General features: G+C 39.4%; 1 protein-coding gene across 2 annotated transcripts; it reads left to right on the forward strand.

The window, feature by feature from the left end:
* Positions 1 to 8447: 8447 nt before the first annotated feature.
* On the forward strand, positions 8448 to 14869 carry SULT1C4 (sulfotransferase family 1C member 4). 2 transcript variants are annotated; one of them, XM_015849761.2, is made up of 9 exons: positions 8458 to 8576; positions 8981 to 9087; positions 9526 to 9703; positions 11515 to 11652; positions 12126 to 12223; positions 12543 to 12669; positions 13707 to 13801; positions 13994 to 14174; positions 14314 to 14869. In XM_015849761.2, exons 3-9 carry the CDS (start codon positions 9532 to 9534, stop codon positions 14424 to 14426), a joined length of 924 nt encoding a protein of 307 aa, XP_015705247.1. In that variant the 5' UTR covers positions 8458 to 8576; positions 8981 to 9087; positions 9526 to 9531; the 3' UTR covers positions 14427 to 14869. The 2 variants fall into 2 exon arrangements, with proteins under 2 accessions (XP_015705239.2, XP_015705247.1); XM_015849753.2 differs by lacking the exon at positions 8981 to 9087 and having other exon boundaries at positions 8448 to 8576.
* Positions 14870 to 16015: the final 1146 nt, after the last annotated feature.

The following is a 16015-nucleotide window of genomic DNA, read 5'->3' on the forward strand; positions in this document are numbered from 1 at the left end:
TATACTCATAAGAAAACCTGCTAATTTTTTTAACAGCTTTGCTTTCCAACACTGCACTGTGTTTATCTAAGTAAGGTCTCTTTACAACTATACATAAAGACAGCCACTGCCAAGAGAGTAATTTTTATAACATTATTAGAAACTTTTTCTCACTGTTCAGGTATTTCACACAATATTCTTTCTGCTGCCTAACCAAGAACTGTAACACACAGACCTTCTGTACTCAAAAATTTATACCATGTTCAATTATTTCTTTTTTGCAGTATCCTGATTCCTTTCTTCACTTTATGCAATAGTCATATCAGGATCTCTCAGAAACAAGCAGCGCCAGAGAGAGTAAGTAATGTCATTGGGCTTGCAGAATTTCAGATAGGAAATTAGCTACTGCAACTTTCTAATGCCTCACATCCAGGGAGACCTCACAGTCTCTGAACAGATGTTCGTGAAAAGAAAACTGGAGTTATAACTTGGTTGGATAAGCAAATGTCTTCTGAACTGGGAATGGCAGTCCTCATGCAACGAAGCCCCAGCCTGAGTAGCAAATGTGCCTCCTATGCAGAACTTCATGTAATTGTTCCAGATGGAAGGTCAAGAGGTTTTAGTGCCTAAAGTTGCTCAAGATAGCACTTGAGCATCCTGCTAGACCACAAGCAGAGCCAACAATTATATTTTCAATCTCCAGGCTTCAACTATAATGAAGTTCTTCTCAGGAAATAATTGCAAAAATGGCTACCTTTGCACAAGTCTGGTTTTGTTTTTCTCTGACCAAGTTTCATGCAGCCTCAGGGGAAGCTGTAGCTGCCATTGGCCACAAGGTACCTCTGTATAGCAAACCCAAAGTAGTGAACCTACATTGTCTCAATCACATCCTGTGTAAAAGAGTACAGAAGATACAGGGGTATTTCAAGAGATTTAAGAGCAACTTCAATTATTGGTCAAATTGAAACCTTAGGAAGAGATATTAGCAGATATTTGGCTTGAACGGAAACATTTTCACAGCAGTTCATTAAGACATTTACTAAAGGAATCCCCAGCTATTAGTGTGGTATACAGCCCATATTTAGGTCCATAAATGAGATACGTGACACCTTATTCTGTTTAGAAGAATTAGAAGCCCTGAACCAGCTTTAAAACTGAATGAAATCTGGTGATAAACATGAATTTACATTATTTTTGAGTGTGTATTTTAAAAAGTATTTCTCCTACTCTTATTGAGCAGTTGCAGGACAGGTTGACAGGAAAGGCTGGAGAAAATAAATGGCTTTTCCACTTAGCACTGCTCTGAGGAAAATGACTATAACTGCTCAGTTAGCACTAGCTCATCAAGCCATGTACGCCTGCAGCCTGGAAATTGGACACACACTCTTCACTTGTGATCCATAAGCTCTTTGTATAAATTTGTTCTTGGGCTCCATCTGTCTTCACTTCTGGTTGCTCATCACAGCAGAAGTGGGGTCTTGGCACACCAGACTCCCACAACATCTGGCACAAATTCTGGATTTCCTCTGGGAAGAGACAAAGATACAGCTGTGTTGGGCACCTAAAGCTGAGTAGTGCTCCCATGTTATATAATTTGGACTTTGCTCGAAGAAATGACTGTGTTGATGTTCCAGCCTAAGACATGTGAACATGTTTCTATCCATTTATATCAAGTAGTGCTGCCCGCATTAATATTGCTCATACTGACCTTGTTAGCAGAGTACTGACTGTAGGCAACTGGGAATCAGATATTAACATGCTAAGTAATGTTTGGGAGTAAATTCCTTCATTTCATACATAAAATGGCACCAAAGTCTGGAACTATTTATTACTAGTTTATGTTTTCCTCCTGTGTCTCTAGAGCAAACCTCATTTACAACTGTCAATGTGTTATCTTGCATGGTAACTACCTGACCTTCTATTTCTACAAAGTAATTTCCAGAAGCAATGCCAAAAGCAAGTACTGCCTCTGACAGGATGAAGGTGCAGCATCTCATACGCATATTTTCTTGCTAAAGTTATTTGAAAAAGCTATAGGAGTCCAATTCAAATTTATCACCTGACTATGCATGCTCATGACAATAAGGTTATCTAATTGGACTGTGACCCAGTACAGTGAAGGGCTTGGGCAGAATTATATAAACCACAGACATTGACACCTTCACTAACAGGAAAGTCTGCTGGAGAGAGGAATACTTAAAGAAATTTCTTCAGAGTGATGGTAATGGAGCATAAGTGCCTTATTGATGCAGACTGCACTTATGTACTCAGATTAAATGCTTTGCTCAATCAAATACTTTTCATCTCATGTTTACAATTAAAATTTCCCTTAGCAATTGTTTTGCTATTACATAAGCATAATGATTATCTCAGCCACATGCAGTTGAAACCCAGACTTCCATTAAACAAGCATTACAAGATTGGTGGTACAGTTTCAAGTTTTACAAATATCTACTATATTGTTCTTGTTACCACATGGGTCAGGTGTCTATGACAGGGCACGGAGCACAAAAACACAGGATGGCTAAGGTAGAAAGGCCCCTCTGGATCCCCCATGCCCACCCCCTCTCCAGCAAGGCCACCCAGAGCAGGGTGCCCAGGGCCACTGCCAGGTGGCTGCTGGAGATCCCCAAGGAGGAAACCCCACAGCTTCTGGGCAGCCTGTGCCAGTGCTCCATCACCCACACAGTGCAGAAGTGCTCCTGGTGTTCAGATGGAGCCTCCTGTGTTCCAGTTTGTGTCCATGGTCACTAGTCCTGGCACTGGGTACCACTGAAAACAGCCTGGCTGTGTCTTCTGTGCACCCTTCCTCCACATATTTGTACATGAGTGAGAACCTCCTGAGCCTCCTCTTCTCCAGGCTAAACTGTCTGAGCTCTCTCAGCCTCTCTGCACAGAAGAGGGGCTACACTCCCAAATTATCTTAGTGGTACTTCAGTGGATTCTCTCCAATATGTCCAGGTCTGTACTGGTGGGCCCAGAACCAGACGTAGCACTTCAGGTGTGGCCTCACCAGTGTTGAGCAGAGAGGAAGGATCACCTTCTGGCAAGACTTTGCCTAATGCAGCCAAGAATACCATTGATCTTTGTGATAACCGCACAGTGCTGTCTCATGTCCCATTTAGTGTTCATCAGGACTCCCAGGTCCTTCCCTGCAGAGCAGCTTTCCAGCTGGGCGGCCCCCGGTGTGCAATAGTGCTTGGGGTTTTTATTGCCCATGTACAAGACCATGCACTTCTCCTTGTTTAGCTTCATGATATTCCTATCAACTCACCTCTCCAGCCTGCCAAAGTCCTTCTGCACATCAGCCACTCCCATCAGTTTCATTTCATCTCCTTATATCGGTGTTTATCTCTGGCCAAGTTCCATAACACCAAAAGATTTAATTGCCTGAAACTGCTCACCAACTTCAGTCAGGTCCATTTTATTCAGTCAATGAGATGTGGGGAAGGAGCAATCAGCTTTAAAATTCCAAAAGCCTGAAACTGAAAATTGGCTTGTGCAGCCAGTTCTATTGTTTTGCCAGAGTGTGCATGTTTACGGATGACTAAGAGAGCTGCACATCTATAGATTTCAGTATGTACCATTATTAAAGTGATTTTAATATTCCTGGAATAAAGTCTGTGTATTGTCCAGCAGAGGGAGACCAGGGTTTTATGTAAACACATTTTTTTTTTCCTTTTTTGTTTTTATGACATAATTTTCTATATCACGTAGACTGATAAATTTAGGGGGGAAAAAAGCCCTGATGAATATCATATTGAAAACCTCCTTATATTTCTGGATACTAATGCAGGATTTGCAGTCTTCATCCCACCTCAAGTGTGGCACTATAAATAACAGAAAACAACTTCTTTCTTTTTTCTAACATGATTTCAAAGTTCTATTGTGATTCCTGGTTAAATTTAAAATGCAAAGGATTCAAATCCTGCATTAAAAAATAGAACAAAAGGAGCCCTCATTGTCTTTAAATTGTTTGAGAATTATTCATGCCCATAGTCTGAAATGATTTCTTATCCAAGACACGTCTGCTTTCAGATGTTTTTAAAATCTGATATAATACACTCAGTGAGTTGTTGAGTTACCTGCACTCCTTCATATGCTCCTTCCTTATATCCATATGCTCCCCAAAACACTCTCTGCAAGGACAGTATGGTTAAAAGAGCTACTACAGAAATAATAGGGTGTTCCATTATTTAATGAAAGAGAATCTATTTCCAGCAATCAAGTCAAAGAATTGTCTACAATGAATTCTGCTCCTTCTGCTTCAATAAGATCATTAGTTCTACCAATGATTAATAAAATAAAAGCTTCAGATAGAAACATATTTATTTTTACAGATATTCCCTCTTCCATTACTTTTTTGTTTTTCAGTCTACAAAACCTATACCACAACTGTTGGATTTAATAGGAGAAAAAGAGATTTTAAAGGAGATTTCACTGGAAGAACAGCAAAAATTATCATGGACTCAACCTCTGGAGAGCTAACAAAACTAGCAATATCTTTAATCATCTACTTAACTTCTTCAGATATTCTGGTCATTAACATACAAATGTCTCTGCTCATATTAAGTGATGCTGATGTCAAGAGCAGCACAATACAGGTGTGGAATGCCATAAAGTATAGTAGCAGCATGTACTAATGGGGTCATAGGTCAGTCAAATAGATATGGGCCTCCAGGCAATAAATTTCTGCTTTTCAGTTCACACTCAGCTAAAATTAGAAGAAACTGTTTTAACTCTATGCTACTGGAAATAAGAATGTAAGAAAATGTCCCATTATCCCTGAAACAACTCCGGTGACAGTGTGCCAAAAGGAAGGTGAATCCTCAGCCCGAGGAGAAGTGGAGGCAGCCGAGCTCCGTGAGCATGTACTGAAGGAAACTGGCTGTGCTGTGTAGTTGTGTTTCTGAATATCCACGTGGCTGTTCCATGTGCTGAAAAGAAAATTTTACCAAGAATCAAGGGAGAGATTCCCATACATGTAATTAGACACAGATTTCTAGGCTTCCTGAAAGCCTCGTGACTACAAAAACTAATGTGAACTGCCCCAACCTCATTCACAATGCCATTATGGCAAGAATAATTCCAAAGACAGCCCAACATATCCATCATTCATGATTACTTGCACCACCCTGCAGCATCCCGTTGTTACCATTTCTGATCAACAGCCTGCAGCTTTTCATTCCAAGATAAAGATCTGAGCACTCTTAGCCAGGCTAAAATAAGATAATAAATCCAGCATGCTTAACAGAGGTAACATCTGCCAGCAGTTTGCACTCTGGAAGAGGCCAAGGAAAACCTGGAAGAAGCTCTTCACAGACAGGGCCTGGTGTCTTTTTGGCATGGCCTAGTAAAGCCATCCATGATCCTAATATAGAAACACTATCCCTGGTCCATCTTTTTCTCCCTCTCAGCTCCCTGCTCCACTGCAGGATGAATCTATCACCCATTGCTTACTTTGAAAGCAGTTTTAAAGCTGCAGGTAAAGATTTTTGACCTGATTTGAGCTTATCTGGCACAGTATGCTGTTCACAGGCCTCAGATTCACAGCTGCAATAAAGGAGAACCACTTGATAAGGAGCTCTTGGGCTTTTCTTTGTTCAGGCAGCAAATTCAGCTGATTTACTTTCGAGATTACTTCATGACCGAGATAGCTGCATAACTAGAAAAGGCACAAACGCCATTTCAAACTAACAAATGAGCCCTCAGATACAGGTGTGAGAAAGAAGAGCAGAATTCACATGGTCTTCCACAGAGAGGAAAAGAGCAGGATTACAAAACACAAGAGTGATAGCCATGAAAGAAGAATGTGAGAAACAGAAAAAGAGGCATTAGACCTTAACTGTATATTCTGTTTGTTCTGTTTGCTTGTTCTGGTGCAGTCATCCTTCCGAACAAAACCATTGTGCCAGAGACAGAAAATAATGAAGTAGTTTGTCCGAAAGCCAACCAGGAAGTTTTTTTGTTTGTTTCTTTGTTTATTTCTCAATACTTTGGAAAGCTTTCCTGAAATTGTACAGAGAATGCTGCCAATTCCAGATCCCCAGTGGGAACTCACGAGCTCCATACTATGACTTGCATTGGAAAGTTCATCACATTCTTCCTCTCTTTCCCTTACTGTCCCACATTTGCACAACTGCCCTACTTGCCTCATTCGGTTTGCACAGCCCTGTACTCATCTTCCCCTTTTTTTTATTATGTTTTAAATTTCACCCGCATAGCTTTGCCATGTGCCCTCCTGTACTAGGAGCCTTTGTATAACCTTACATTGAATAAGTCAGCTTCACCAGCAAGCAGCTAAACACCACACAGCCTTTCACCTCACTCCCCACTCCCAGAGGGTTGGAGAGAGAACTGGTTGAGATAAGAACTGTTTACTAAGGCAGAAAAGGAAGAGATAAATAATAGCAACACTAATGACATATACATATTTTTTGCAAAACAAGTGATACACAAAGCAATTTCTCACTGCCCGTCAACCAATGCCCTGACAGTCCCTGAGCAGCAGCTGTCCCACTGGCCAACCTCCCTCAGATTTATACTTTATTCATATGATGTCATATGGTATGGAATATCCCTTAGGCCCATTCAGATCAGCAATCCTGTTTCTGTCCCCTCCCAGATCCTTGTCCACCGCTCCCCCCCCCCCCCCCACCTAGAGAAGAGCAACAAAACACAAGCCTTATGAGAAGCAGATGGGGGATCTGAGCTTTTTTAGTCTGGAGAAGAGGAGGCTCAGATATGACCTTATCACTCTCTACAACATGCTGAAAGGCAGCTGTGGTGAGGTGGGAGTCAGCCTCTTCTCCCATGTAACTAGAAATAGGGCTAGAGGGAATGGCCTCAAGTTGTACCAGAGAAGATTCAGGTTGGCCATTAGAAAATACTTATCCTCCAAGAGAGTGGCCTGGCACTGGCACAGGCTGCTCAGGGAGGTGGTGGAATCATCATCCCTGGAGGTGTTCAAGAAACTTCTAGATGTCCTGAGAGACATGACTTAGTGGGAAATATTGGTGATAGTTGGACTGGATGATCTTAGAGGTCTTTTCCAACCTTGGTGATTCTACGATTCTATGACGCTACCTGAACTTGTATAAAGCATTTAACACTGCCCTGCATGACATCCTTGTCTCTAAACTGCAGAGATACAGATCTGGTGGATGGGCCACTCCATAGATGAGGAACTGGCTGGATTGTTACACTAACAATCAATGGCTTGATGTCCATGTAGGAACCACTGACAAATGGTATTTGTCAGGAGGTAGCATTGTGGCCAGTGCTATTTAACATATTTATGGACAGTGAGATTGAATGTTGTGTAGTTTCCTTCTCTGGAGATATTCAAGACCGGACTGGACGCCTACCTGTGCGACGTGGTGTAGGGAAACAGCTTTGGCAGAGGGGCTGGACTCAATGATCTCAGGAGGTCCCTTCTAACTCCTACGATTCTGTGATTCTGTATCAGTTATCTTGAACAGCTTGTGTCAGCTCTGTTGGGCTTTGTATGAAAGCCCACATTACTAAGATAGCACATAACCTGTAAAATTTCTCGGAAAAGTAAACTGCTTGTGGATCAAGGAGTAGAATGCTGATTAGCCCTCCATAAAAGGGTTGGATTGTGCAAGGATGGCCACGTCCTCATTTGATTTGGATGCGTGAAATATCTTTTAAAATAGAAACAGAAAGAAAGCTATTTCAGATACAAATCTTGCCAGGCCATCCAAAGGATAACCAAACAGGAGTTAGGAGGATGCAGAGTGATTGCATACCTTCAATGGAAAATAGAAGCAGGGCCTCATATCAGCGCTGTATCATAATCATTTTGCTTATGTCTACAATCCATCCAAACTTTCTTAAGTTCAGCTGAAGTGAACAATGACTTGCCTCAGGAAAATAAGCTTATCTGATGCATTCAAACATCTGACTTCAATATTTGAGAACTAGATAACATATTGTCATTATCCCAATTTGTCAGACAGTGTTAATATGCTGTTTGTGACTCATGTAGGGCATATCATTATCTCTCCCAGAACCTCATGAAAAGATAGGCAGAAACTTAGATTTTAGAAAGGAACGATACCTCATGTGCAGGGATCCTAAAACTTGCAGTTTCATACTAGTTGAGAAGTGACTTCTGTTAAATGAGCATTGTGCCAAATACCATGAAAATGAAACCAGTTTATTCAGTCCCGTTGATCTTAGGTGTTAACAGCAAACAAACCGTTCTGGCAACTTAGATTAAAAATTAGAAAGAAAATGCATCATTTCATGATGATTGACAACAATATAGACAAGTTAAAATTGTCTTTCTGGAGGTGGTGGCCAGCATCTGAGGCTGTTTCAGCAAAGAATCATACTTTCGATGAAAGTTCAAAGTAACCATGACAGGGTTAAAAAGGAGTTCATTAACCAAGCCAGAAAAAACTCTTCAGCTGTTGGCTGCTGCTGTATTTCCTCTTTGCTCTCATCACACTCGTAGGACGGATAAAAACTCCACCCAAGCTTTCATTCTACATCTGTCTGGAGATCCGAGCAGTTACACTGCAACTGATGTGATCTACGATGGAAGAAATTCAAGCATGAAAACTTCTCTTGTAAGTTTCTTTCTCTTCTTTTTTTTTTTTTAAGTTCTAGGGTCAGAGCTCAGTCACCAACCAACTTCTTGCTCTGTTCAACAGAATCTGTGTTAAAACAGGTGTTGAGTGAACATGGAAACAAAAAGGAAATATTTTGGCAGTGCTTGCTGTTGAAATTAAAATCTGTATTTTATGCTTTCTAACTCATATTTGTAATTGAGGTTATTTCCGTAGCCTCCCCCTAAGCAGAAATTTCCACCAATCAGATTCTGGAACTCTGAATTTTATGGCTAGAATATCCCTCAAGAGGAATACAGAATTCTGTAACTACTTTTTGCAAAGCTGTAGGATGGGCAGCAGATTCAATAATTCAGTTGATTAAATAATTAATGTGTAACAGCCTTTAGTTAATCATCTATCAGTTTCAGGATATTTATTGGCAACAACACCCAGTGTTCAGTCAAAAACACTAAAAGTGAAAACCTGCAGGACCAAAAGACAGACCAGACGAGTTCTGTGCTTATTTATCGTGAGTATCAGGCCTGAAGGGTGTTATCAGGAGAGTGTTTATTTTCTTTCAGAACAAAGGGTTGGGTTCTATGTGCTGACTTCAGTGGGAGCTTTTAGGCTCTTCTGAATCACAGCCCTGATTACTTTTTCTTGCCTTTCAAAGGGCACACAGTCAGTGTTTTACATATGTTCTCTAAAATATCTACAGATGAAAATAATGTATGGGGTTTTTTAAATCTCTTTTTGTATCTGAGTAAATGGAATGGTTGTTAAAGATGCTGAGAGTTACCAAGAGGAACATTTATTCAAATTACATCCAGCTTTAAGGAGCCTAAATATGGACTCAGATAGGTTGAAATGCAGGCAAGTAAATTAGAGGGTACAGAAAGGGACTTTGGGGTTGGGTGAGTCAATTTGGCAAATACATCAATTTCCAAGCCTTTCATTTCTCATGTAGGACAAAATGGCCCAGGATAAAATGAAAAATTTGAGTCTGGAAGATGACATGCTCCGACCTGAAATTGGTGAAGTGCAAGGTATTCCTGTCACAAAACCAATATGCACCATATGGGATCAAGTGTGGAACTTCAAAGCCAGACCTGATGATCTGCTCATTGCAACATATGCAAAAGCAGGTTTGTATGCATAGGAAATAGAAAAGTTTGGGGTAGTGCTCACTATTGGAATTGAGAATTCTGTTTTTCTGTTTTGACTGATATTTATTTAATCCCAAAACTGACTTACATTTTAATGACATGAAGCTCTGTTAGCTGTGGTGAGCAACTTTTGATTCCTTTGGCAGAAGTTACAGACTATTACTACTGAAGTTCAAATGGTCAAAGTCTAATTGCTCACACACCTCCTCTGATTTAGAGTATACACATAGACTCTAATGTGCCATAGATCTTTTCCAGCAGCAGATGGTTATTTAACAAAGTCTAGTAAAAATCAGTTTGTTGAGAAATTACAGAAACCATGCAAGTATGAATTGTATTCATACTAGAATTCAACATGTCCATTTGGTGATTAACTTGGCATAAACCAGTGCAGAAAACTTAACTGGAGACAGGTTACTTTTCTTAAAGAAATAACCAAATTCATTTATTGGACATTTAACTCATTACTATTTCTCCTCCTGATTAGATCCTTTATACTTATTATACAGGAAAGCAACAAGTAACAAACTTCCAATACCTACACTGGATGAACAAAAATACATACAGTTCACGGGATTTGGGAACAGACTCAGTATCATTTGATGATCATAAAAAATTAGCAAGGATTTTTAAGCATTGTTTCCTGCAGAAAAAAAAAATATATATATATATTATTACAAAAAAATATTTATTTTTGAAGATAGAAAAAAGATTTTGCTGAATTTTTAACTTATTTCTAGTCTTCTTTAACTAAAAGGATGTTATTTTAGTCTGCCTAGATTAAAATATCTCAACCATTGAATTGAAAATAAATAAAATTAAGTATACATTTGACATTATATTGAATCTGCCAGGTCTGCACAGTTCAAGTATTGTGTTGCTGGCTGAATTTCCTACCTGTATCATTTTCCAGGTCATCCCTTAGCTTTTTCTAGCCAAAGTATCTGGGAAGAGATGTAGTTAACCTCATGATCACAGCTACAAGGGAAAAGAGGCACATGAGAGACACAATTCTGTATCTCTCATGGAATCACAGAATCGTAGAATTACTCATGTTGGAATAGACCTCAAAGATCATCAAGTCCAGCTGCAGCCTAACCTTAGTACCCTAACTTACTCTGCTAAATCATATCTCTGAGCACCGCATCCAAATGGCTCTTAAACACATCCAGGGACAGTGACTCAACCACCTCCCTGGGGAAGGGATGTTGCATTTGTTCAGGCAGATTAAATAAAATATTGTACTGAGCTTCATTACAGCATTTCACATGGGAACACTGAAAATACTGCAACTTTTTTACATTGTCAAAATGTATTAAGTTTTTATTCACTGAAACTACACATATTTCTTTTTTTCATTCTATTTCTTTTCTTTTCTTTTCTTTTCTTTTTTTTTTTTTTCATTCAAATCCAGGGTGAAAACAAAAATTGAAATTGTTGAATAGCTGTGAAAAGGTGGAAGTTGGGATATGGGAGTTTCTTCTTTTCAAATAATACAGTCTCCAAACTGTATTATGTCCATTTATCTCAGAATGCCAGTGAAGGGTGTTTCTGTTAGAAAGAAAAAACCTGTCAAAAACAGAATCCCTGAAACTGTGCTTTCAGAATCACCTTTTTATTCCTTATTATGCATTTTTCCTCCATTATCCTCTCTTTCTGTTTTTTTCTATCACACTCTGTGCTGTTCCTTCCTCTTTTGACCCAGATTCCATCCTTCCAGCTTTCAGTTCCCTAGCAGAAGAGACTCTCAGCTCTCCACTGGGGAAACATCTAAGCACTGACATTTTCAGGTACTACGTGGACACAGGAGATAGTGGATATGATTCAACAAAATGGAGATGTTGAGAAGTGTAGACGTGCCAGTACTTACAAACGCCATCCTTTCCTTGAGTGGTACATCCCAGGTTCTTCACATCTCGCATATTCAGGTGAATATCACATAAATAGATTTGTATTTTAAATGAAGTGAAATAAAACAAGCATCCAGAACTGATGCCACAGGTTTTCTTTGCCACTGCACTGTGTGCCACGTCAAGAATCACAGTGGTGCAGTTCAGTTGTTTTACTTTAAGCATCAAATGCTACACGAGCCGATAAAAGGCTGGCAGACATGGCACAGGCCCTACTGAAGGTGTGCCTCTGAAAGCTGTGTGTCATACTCCACAGTACCTAAGTCAGCTGCAGATGTACCCAAAATGTAAGTAAAATTACATGCAGAAAAATTCCTTCAGAAGCACAGAAGGTGCTTATGTGATGTTGTCTATGTTCTGTTTTGTTGCTTTGGAGATTAATTGTCATTATTATGTGGCCTTCTAAAAAGTCACCTTCAAAATATCGATAGCAAAGAAGCACCAGCAGAACTTACAGAGCAGGTCAGTTCTCATAAAAAGTCATTCTGCAGGCCTGAAGTTAGCTGAAGCTATGCCTTCTCCACGGACCATAAAAACTCATCTCCCTGTGCAGCTGGTTCCTCCCTCCTTCTGGCAACAAAACTGCAAGGTAAGGCTGTAGAGGTAGGATTCTCTCTACTTCACATGGAAAGAAAGTAATAAAAGCAGACTGAATGTGGTATTCAGAATCTTCATGGAAACTAAAGATCTCCCCAGCTATTGCTCAAAGTCTGTATGAAACTAGAGAAGTGATGGCTGAGTGTCTGAGATGGATGTCAGAGAATGGCAGTTTCCAAGCAAAATCTCTTCAGCCATTGTAACTCAGGCTCCAAGAGAAAACACCAGGATAAGACCAATATCCATAGGAGCACGCTTAAGCTTGTATTTTCTCTCTCTCTCTTTCTCTCTCATTTTCACATCAAACAAAGATCATCTATGTGGCAAGAAATGCAAAAGACAACCTGGTGTCATACTACCATTTCCACAGAATGAATAAAGTATTGCCTGACCCAGGATCCATCGAGGAGTTCACGGAGAAATTCATGAGCGGAGAAGGTGATGAGCTGCAATCAGTTGTTGAAGAGATTTTGTTCATTTAAAAGTACCCGATAGCTGAATATCTGTTTCAAAATTCAATGCTGACACTCTGTGGAGGAATATCCACTAAAAGTGTCTTCCTAGTAATTTTTCTTCATTCAGAGGTTTGTATAGTACCTAAAAGATGAAGTACATCTTTACACGCATATTTTGAGAGAGAAAAAATAACAATGCTACTCGTCATTATCATTCAAAATCATATGTGATGATTTTAGAATTTTCTCTGTGAGGTTAAAAGAAACCTGCTTAGAAGCCATCTGGGAAGATACAGCAGCTCAATGGCTGTATTCTAGAATGACACATAAAAGAGTAAAGTTTATTTATGTATTATTTGTGCAGCATGAATTTGAGCTAGGGGAGTCCTTTTGCCTAAAATCAACAGTCAAAAAATCAGGCATCTGAACAAAGCCAATTATCTAGCAAAGGACAGGCAACCCCAAAAACTGATTCTTCCTCTTCTAAAAGACTTCCTCTTCTAAAAGACAAAAAAAGATTCTTCCTCTTCCTTTTTCTAAAAGAAATAAAACCCGTTCACGTGGATGACAGAGTTCAGTAAAGTTTCTGTAGGCCCATTTTTGCAAGTATGTAGGCCCAGAAACAGCACTGTCTGGACCAGCAGGGAAGTCTTGTGCCTAATTAAGACTTTGTGTCTTATGTTTGGACGTCTCTGCTTGCACGCCTTCTGTACAGGTGCAGTTGTTTAGAACAAAACAACGCATGTCAAAGCCAGTCAACTTGGTACTTACAGGAGAGAAATAGGCTCTTCTGATGGCATACCAAATAGTTCAACAGGAACATATAATAATATATGTAAAAAGGGACCTTTGTTGTCCATATAGTCCAGCACCATGCAGGGCAAACTGAAAGTCATTCAAAACTGGCTTAAAAACCAGGGAAATACATAAACACTGATTATGGAGGAAATGTCAGAGTCACAGATACTTCAAGATAAGACCAGGTATTTATAACTGATGCTGCTGTTACTCCTTTTTCAGTGCTCTGGGGTTCCTGGTATGACCACGTCAAAGGATGGTGGAAGGCAAAAGACAAGCACCGTATTCTCTACCTCTTCTATGAAGATATGAAGGAGGTAAAGCCAGAATGTGTGAGCTCTGTTTGAAATCTGGAAGTTTGGTAGATATTATCCACAATCAACAGATGCCTATTATGTCATCTGTACCTTTAAATCTCCAGACAACCTGACTTTTCACCTCAATAACAACTGCAATTTCCTTGCTTTATTTTTGGCACTGTTTCTTGCCCTACTTTCTTCTCTCTACAGAATCCAAAGAGAGAAATTCAGAAGATTCTGAAGTTTCTGGAGAAGGATTTAGACGACCAGGTTCTCAACAAGATCGTATATAACACCTCATTTGAGATCATGAAAGACAATCCCATGACAAACTACACTAGGGATTTTGAGGGAATAATGGATCACTCAGTTTCCCCATTCATGAGAAAAGGTACCAAGGTTTATTACTGGCATTTAGTCTCATTCTGACTTGAAATAATAACTATATTCAGATATAGTTCTTTAGTAAGTCATGGTTAATGGGCTTTGAGAAAAAATGGTAAGTTATTATTTTTAATTTTTTTTCATAGGATCTGTCGGGGACTGGAAGAATTATTTCACTGTGGCACTGAATAAGAAATTCGATGAGGATTATAGGAAGAAAATGGCTGATACCTCTCTAGTTTTTCGCACGGAATTGTGATTGTTAGCAATGGGAGTTATTCTTTAGCATTTTCTATTTTCCATGTTTTGCTTTTCCTTCACAAAATGCCTTTCAAAATCTTTCTTTCACACACTAACGATTCTTCATTACGACAAGATTGTTCAAACTGCATGGAAATATAGATTTGCTTCCTCGGAGAAAATACTCTCTCCCTGAATATTTGCCATTCAACCCTTCCACGGTAACTTTCATCATTAACTACATTATTTCAGGTATTTCGGGTTTTTCTCTTTGATAAACTGCAGTTTCAAATCAGAAATCATGAAACCAACAGGAAAAAGAAGGTGTTGGAAGATTGCACAAGCTGTGGGCATTATTACATGTTATTCCCACACTGTATAAATATTAATCAATAAATAATAACAATAATAAATTTTAAATGTTGGTCAAGAATAAACAAGGCAAGAGAAGTGCACAAAGTAGAATCATTTCTTTTTTTTTTTTTTCTTGTGTTAAGCTGGGCATCGTAAATGCTACTGAGATGAAAGCAGCATTTCCAAAATCATCAAATACCCATTACCTGATGAAATTTGTTACAGGGCTATAGGGAGGTACTCATCTTCAATCCAGTTATGAAGGCTGTGGACACTTCTGGATCAGGAGAAGAAGCTTTTGCCATTGTTGCCTTATTGAAATGAATGGCACCAACTTCTGAAAAAAAATGGAGAAAATTCTGAAAGTTGGTATGAAGCAGGTCAAGAGTCAGTGATGAAAATATTTGCCCTTTCTCCACTTTTATAAATGTGCCCATCAGACTTCTCACATTATCACTTACTCCTTTTTCTCTGCTCTTCCCTTGTTGACTAAATCCAAAAACAGCCAAATTAGAAACTTCAGTTGCAATAAGGTTCGCTCAGTATTATCAAACAATGCGTTAGTGTCAGCATCAGAACTATAGCCATTTCTTCAGTTGGTACGAAATTAATTAATATAAACCATGGCCCCTTTAATCAGAGACAACTGTTACCAATCAATGCACTTCAACATTTAAACTGCTTCCACACACTAAAAGCCCCTGAAGAGTTCCTGTTTAACTGGATTTGCAGCTTGAATGTCTGAAGGTAAACAATATACACTGAAGCAGCTGGAGGAAAATGCCATCTTGGACTCTATAGCCCAACACAAAATGCTTGCTATAGTAATTTTCTCTTCAGCATGAGGAGGTTCCAGGTATCTAAAACATCAGCAACTGCCAGCATGCACAGACCCTTTCAGGCTGGAGATTTATCCAAATATCTACATTAAACATAGTTCCTTAAAGGGCACAAACATCAAATTTGGAAACAAAGAAAGTAGGCATTTGTTACACAGATGCAAACGTAGGCATTGGGAGACCTTTAGGTCAGTGAGGATTCCTGCTCGCATATAAAGGATGTATCTGATAACTGGACTACCTGATAAAAAATAAAAATCATCTGGCAGAGGTGCTGCTGCTCCTTGCAGCAAAACTAAATATGAGCCTGGGGAGGTTTAAGTGGCTTCTGCAGCTTTTGTTCATGATAAACTTAGCTTGTTATTTCACCATCACCAGTACAAGGAAAAGGTGTTGCCTGTTCTCTTACATATTG

This window comes from Coturnix japonica, chromosome 1, assembly GCF_001577835.2.
Source record: "Coturnix japonica isolate 7356 chromosome 1, Coturnix japonica 2.1, whole genome shotgun sequence".
NCBI lineage: Eukaryota > Metazoa > Chordata > Aves > Galliformes > Phasianidae > Coturnix > Coturnix japonica.

Excerpts from the sequence above, each read along its gene's own strand:
- SULT1C4 (XM_015849753.2), top strand. Across the intron at positions 9,704-11,514 it reads TGCAACATATGCAAAAGCAG|GTACTACGTGGACACAGGAG; the intron begins GTTTGTATGCAT and ends TGACATTTTCAG. Across the intron at positions 11,653-12,125 it reads TTCACATCTCGCATATTCAG|GCCTGAAGTTAGCTGAAGCT; the intron begins GTGAATATCACA and ends GTCATTCTGCAG.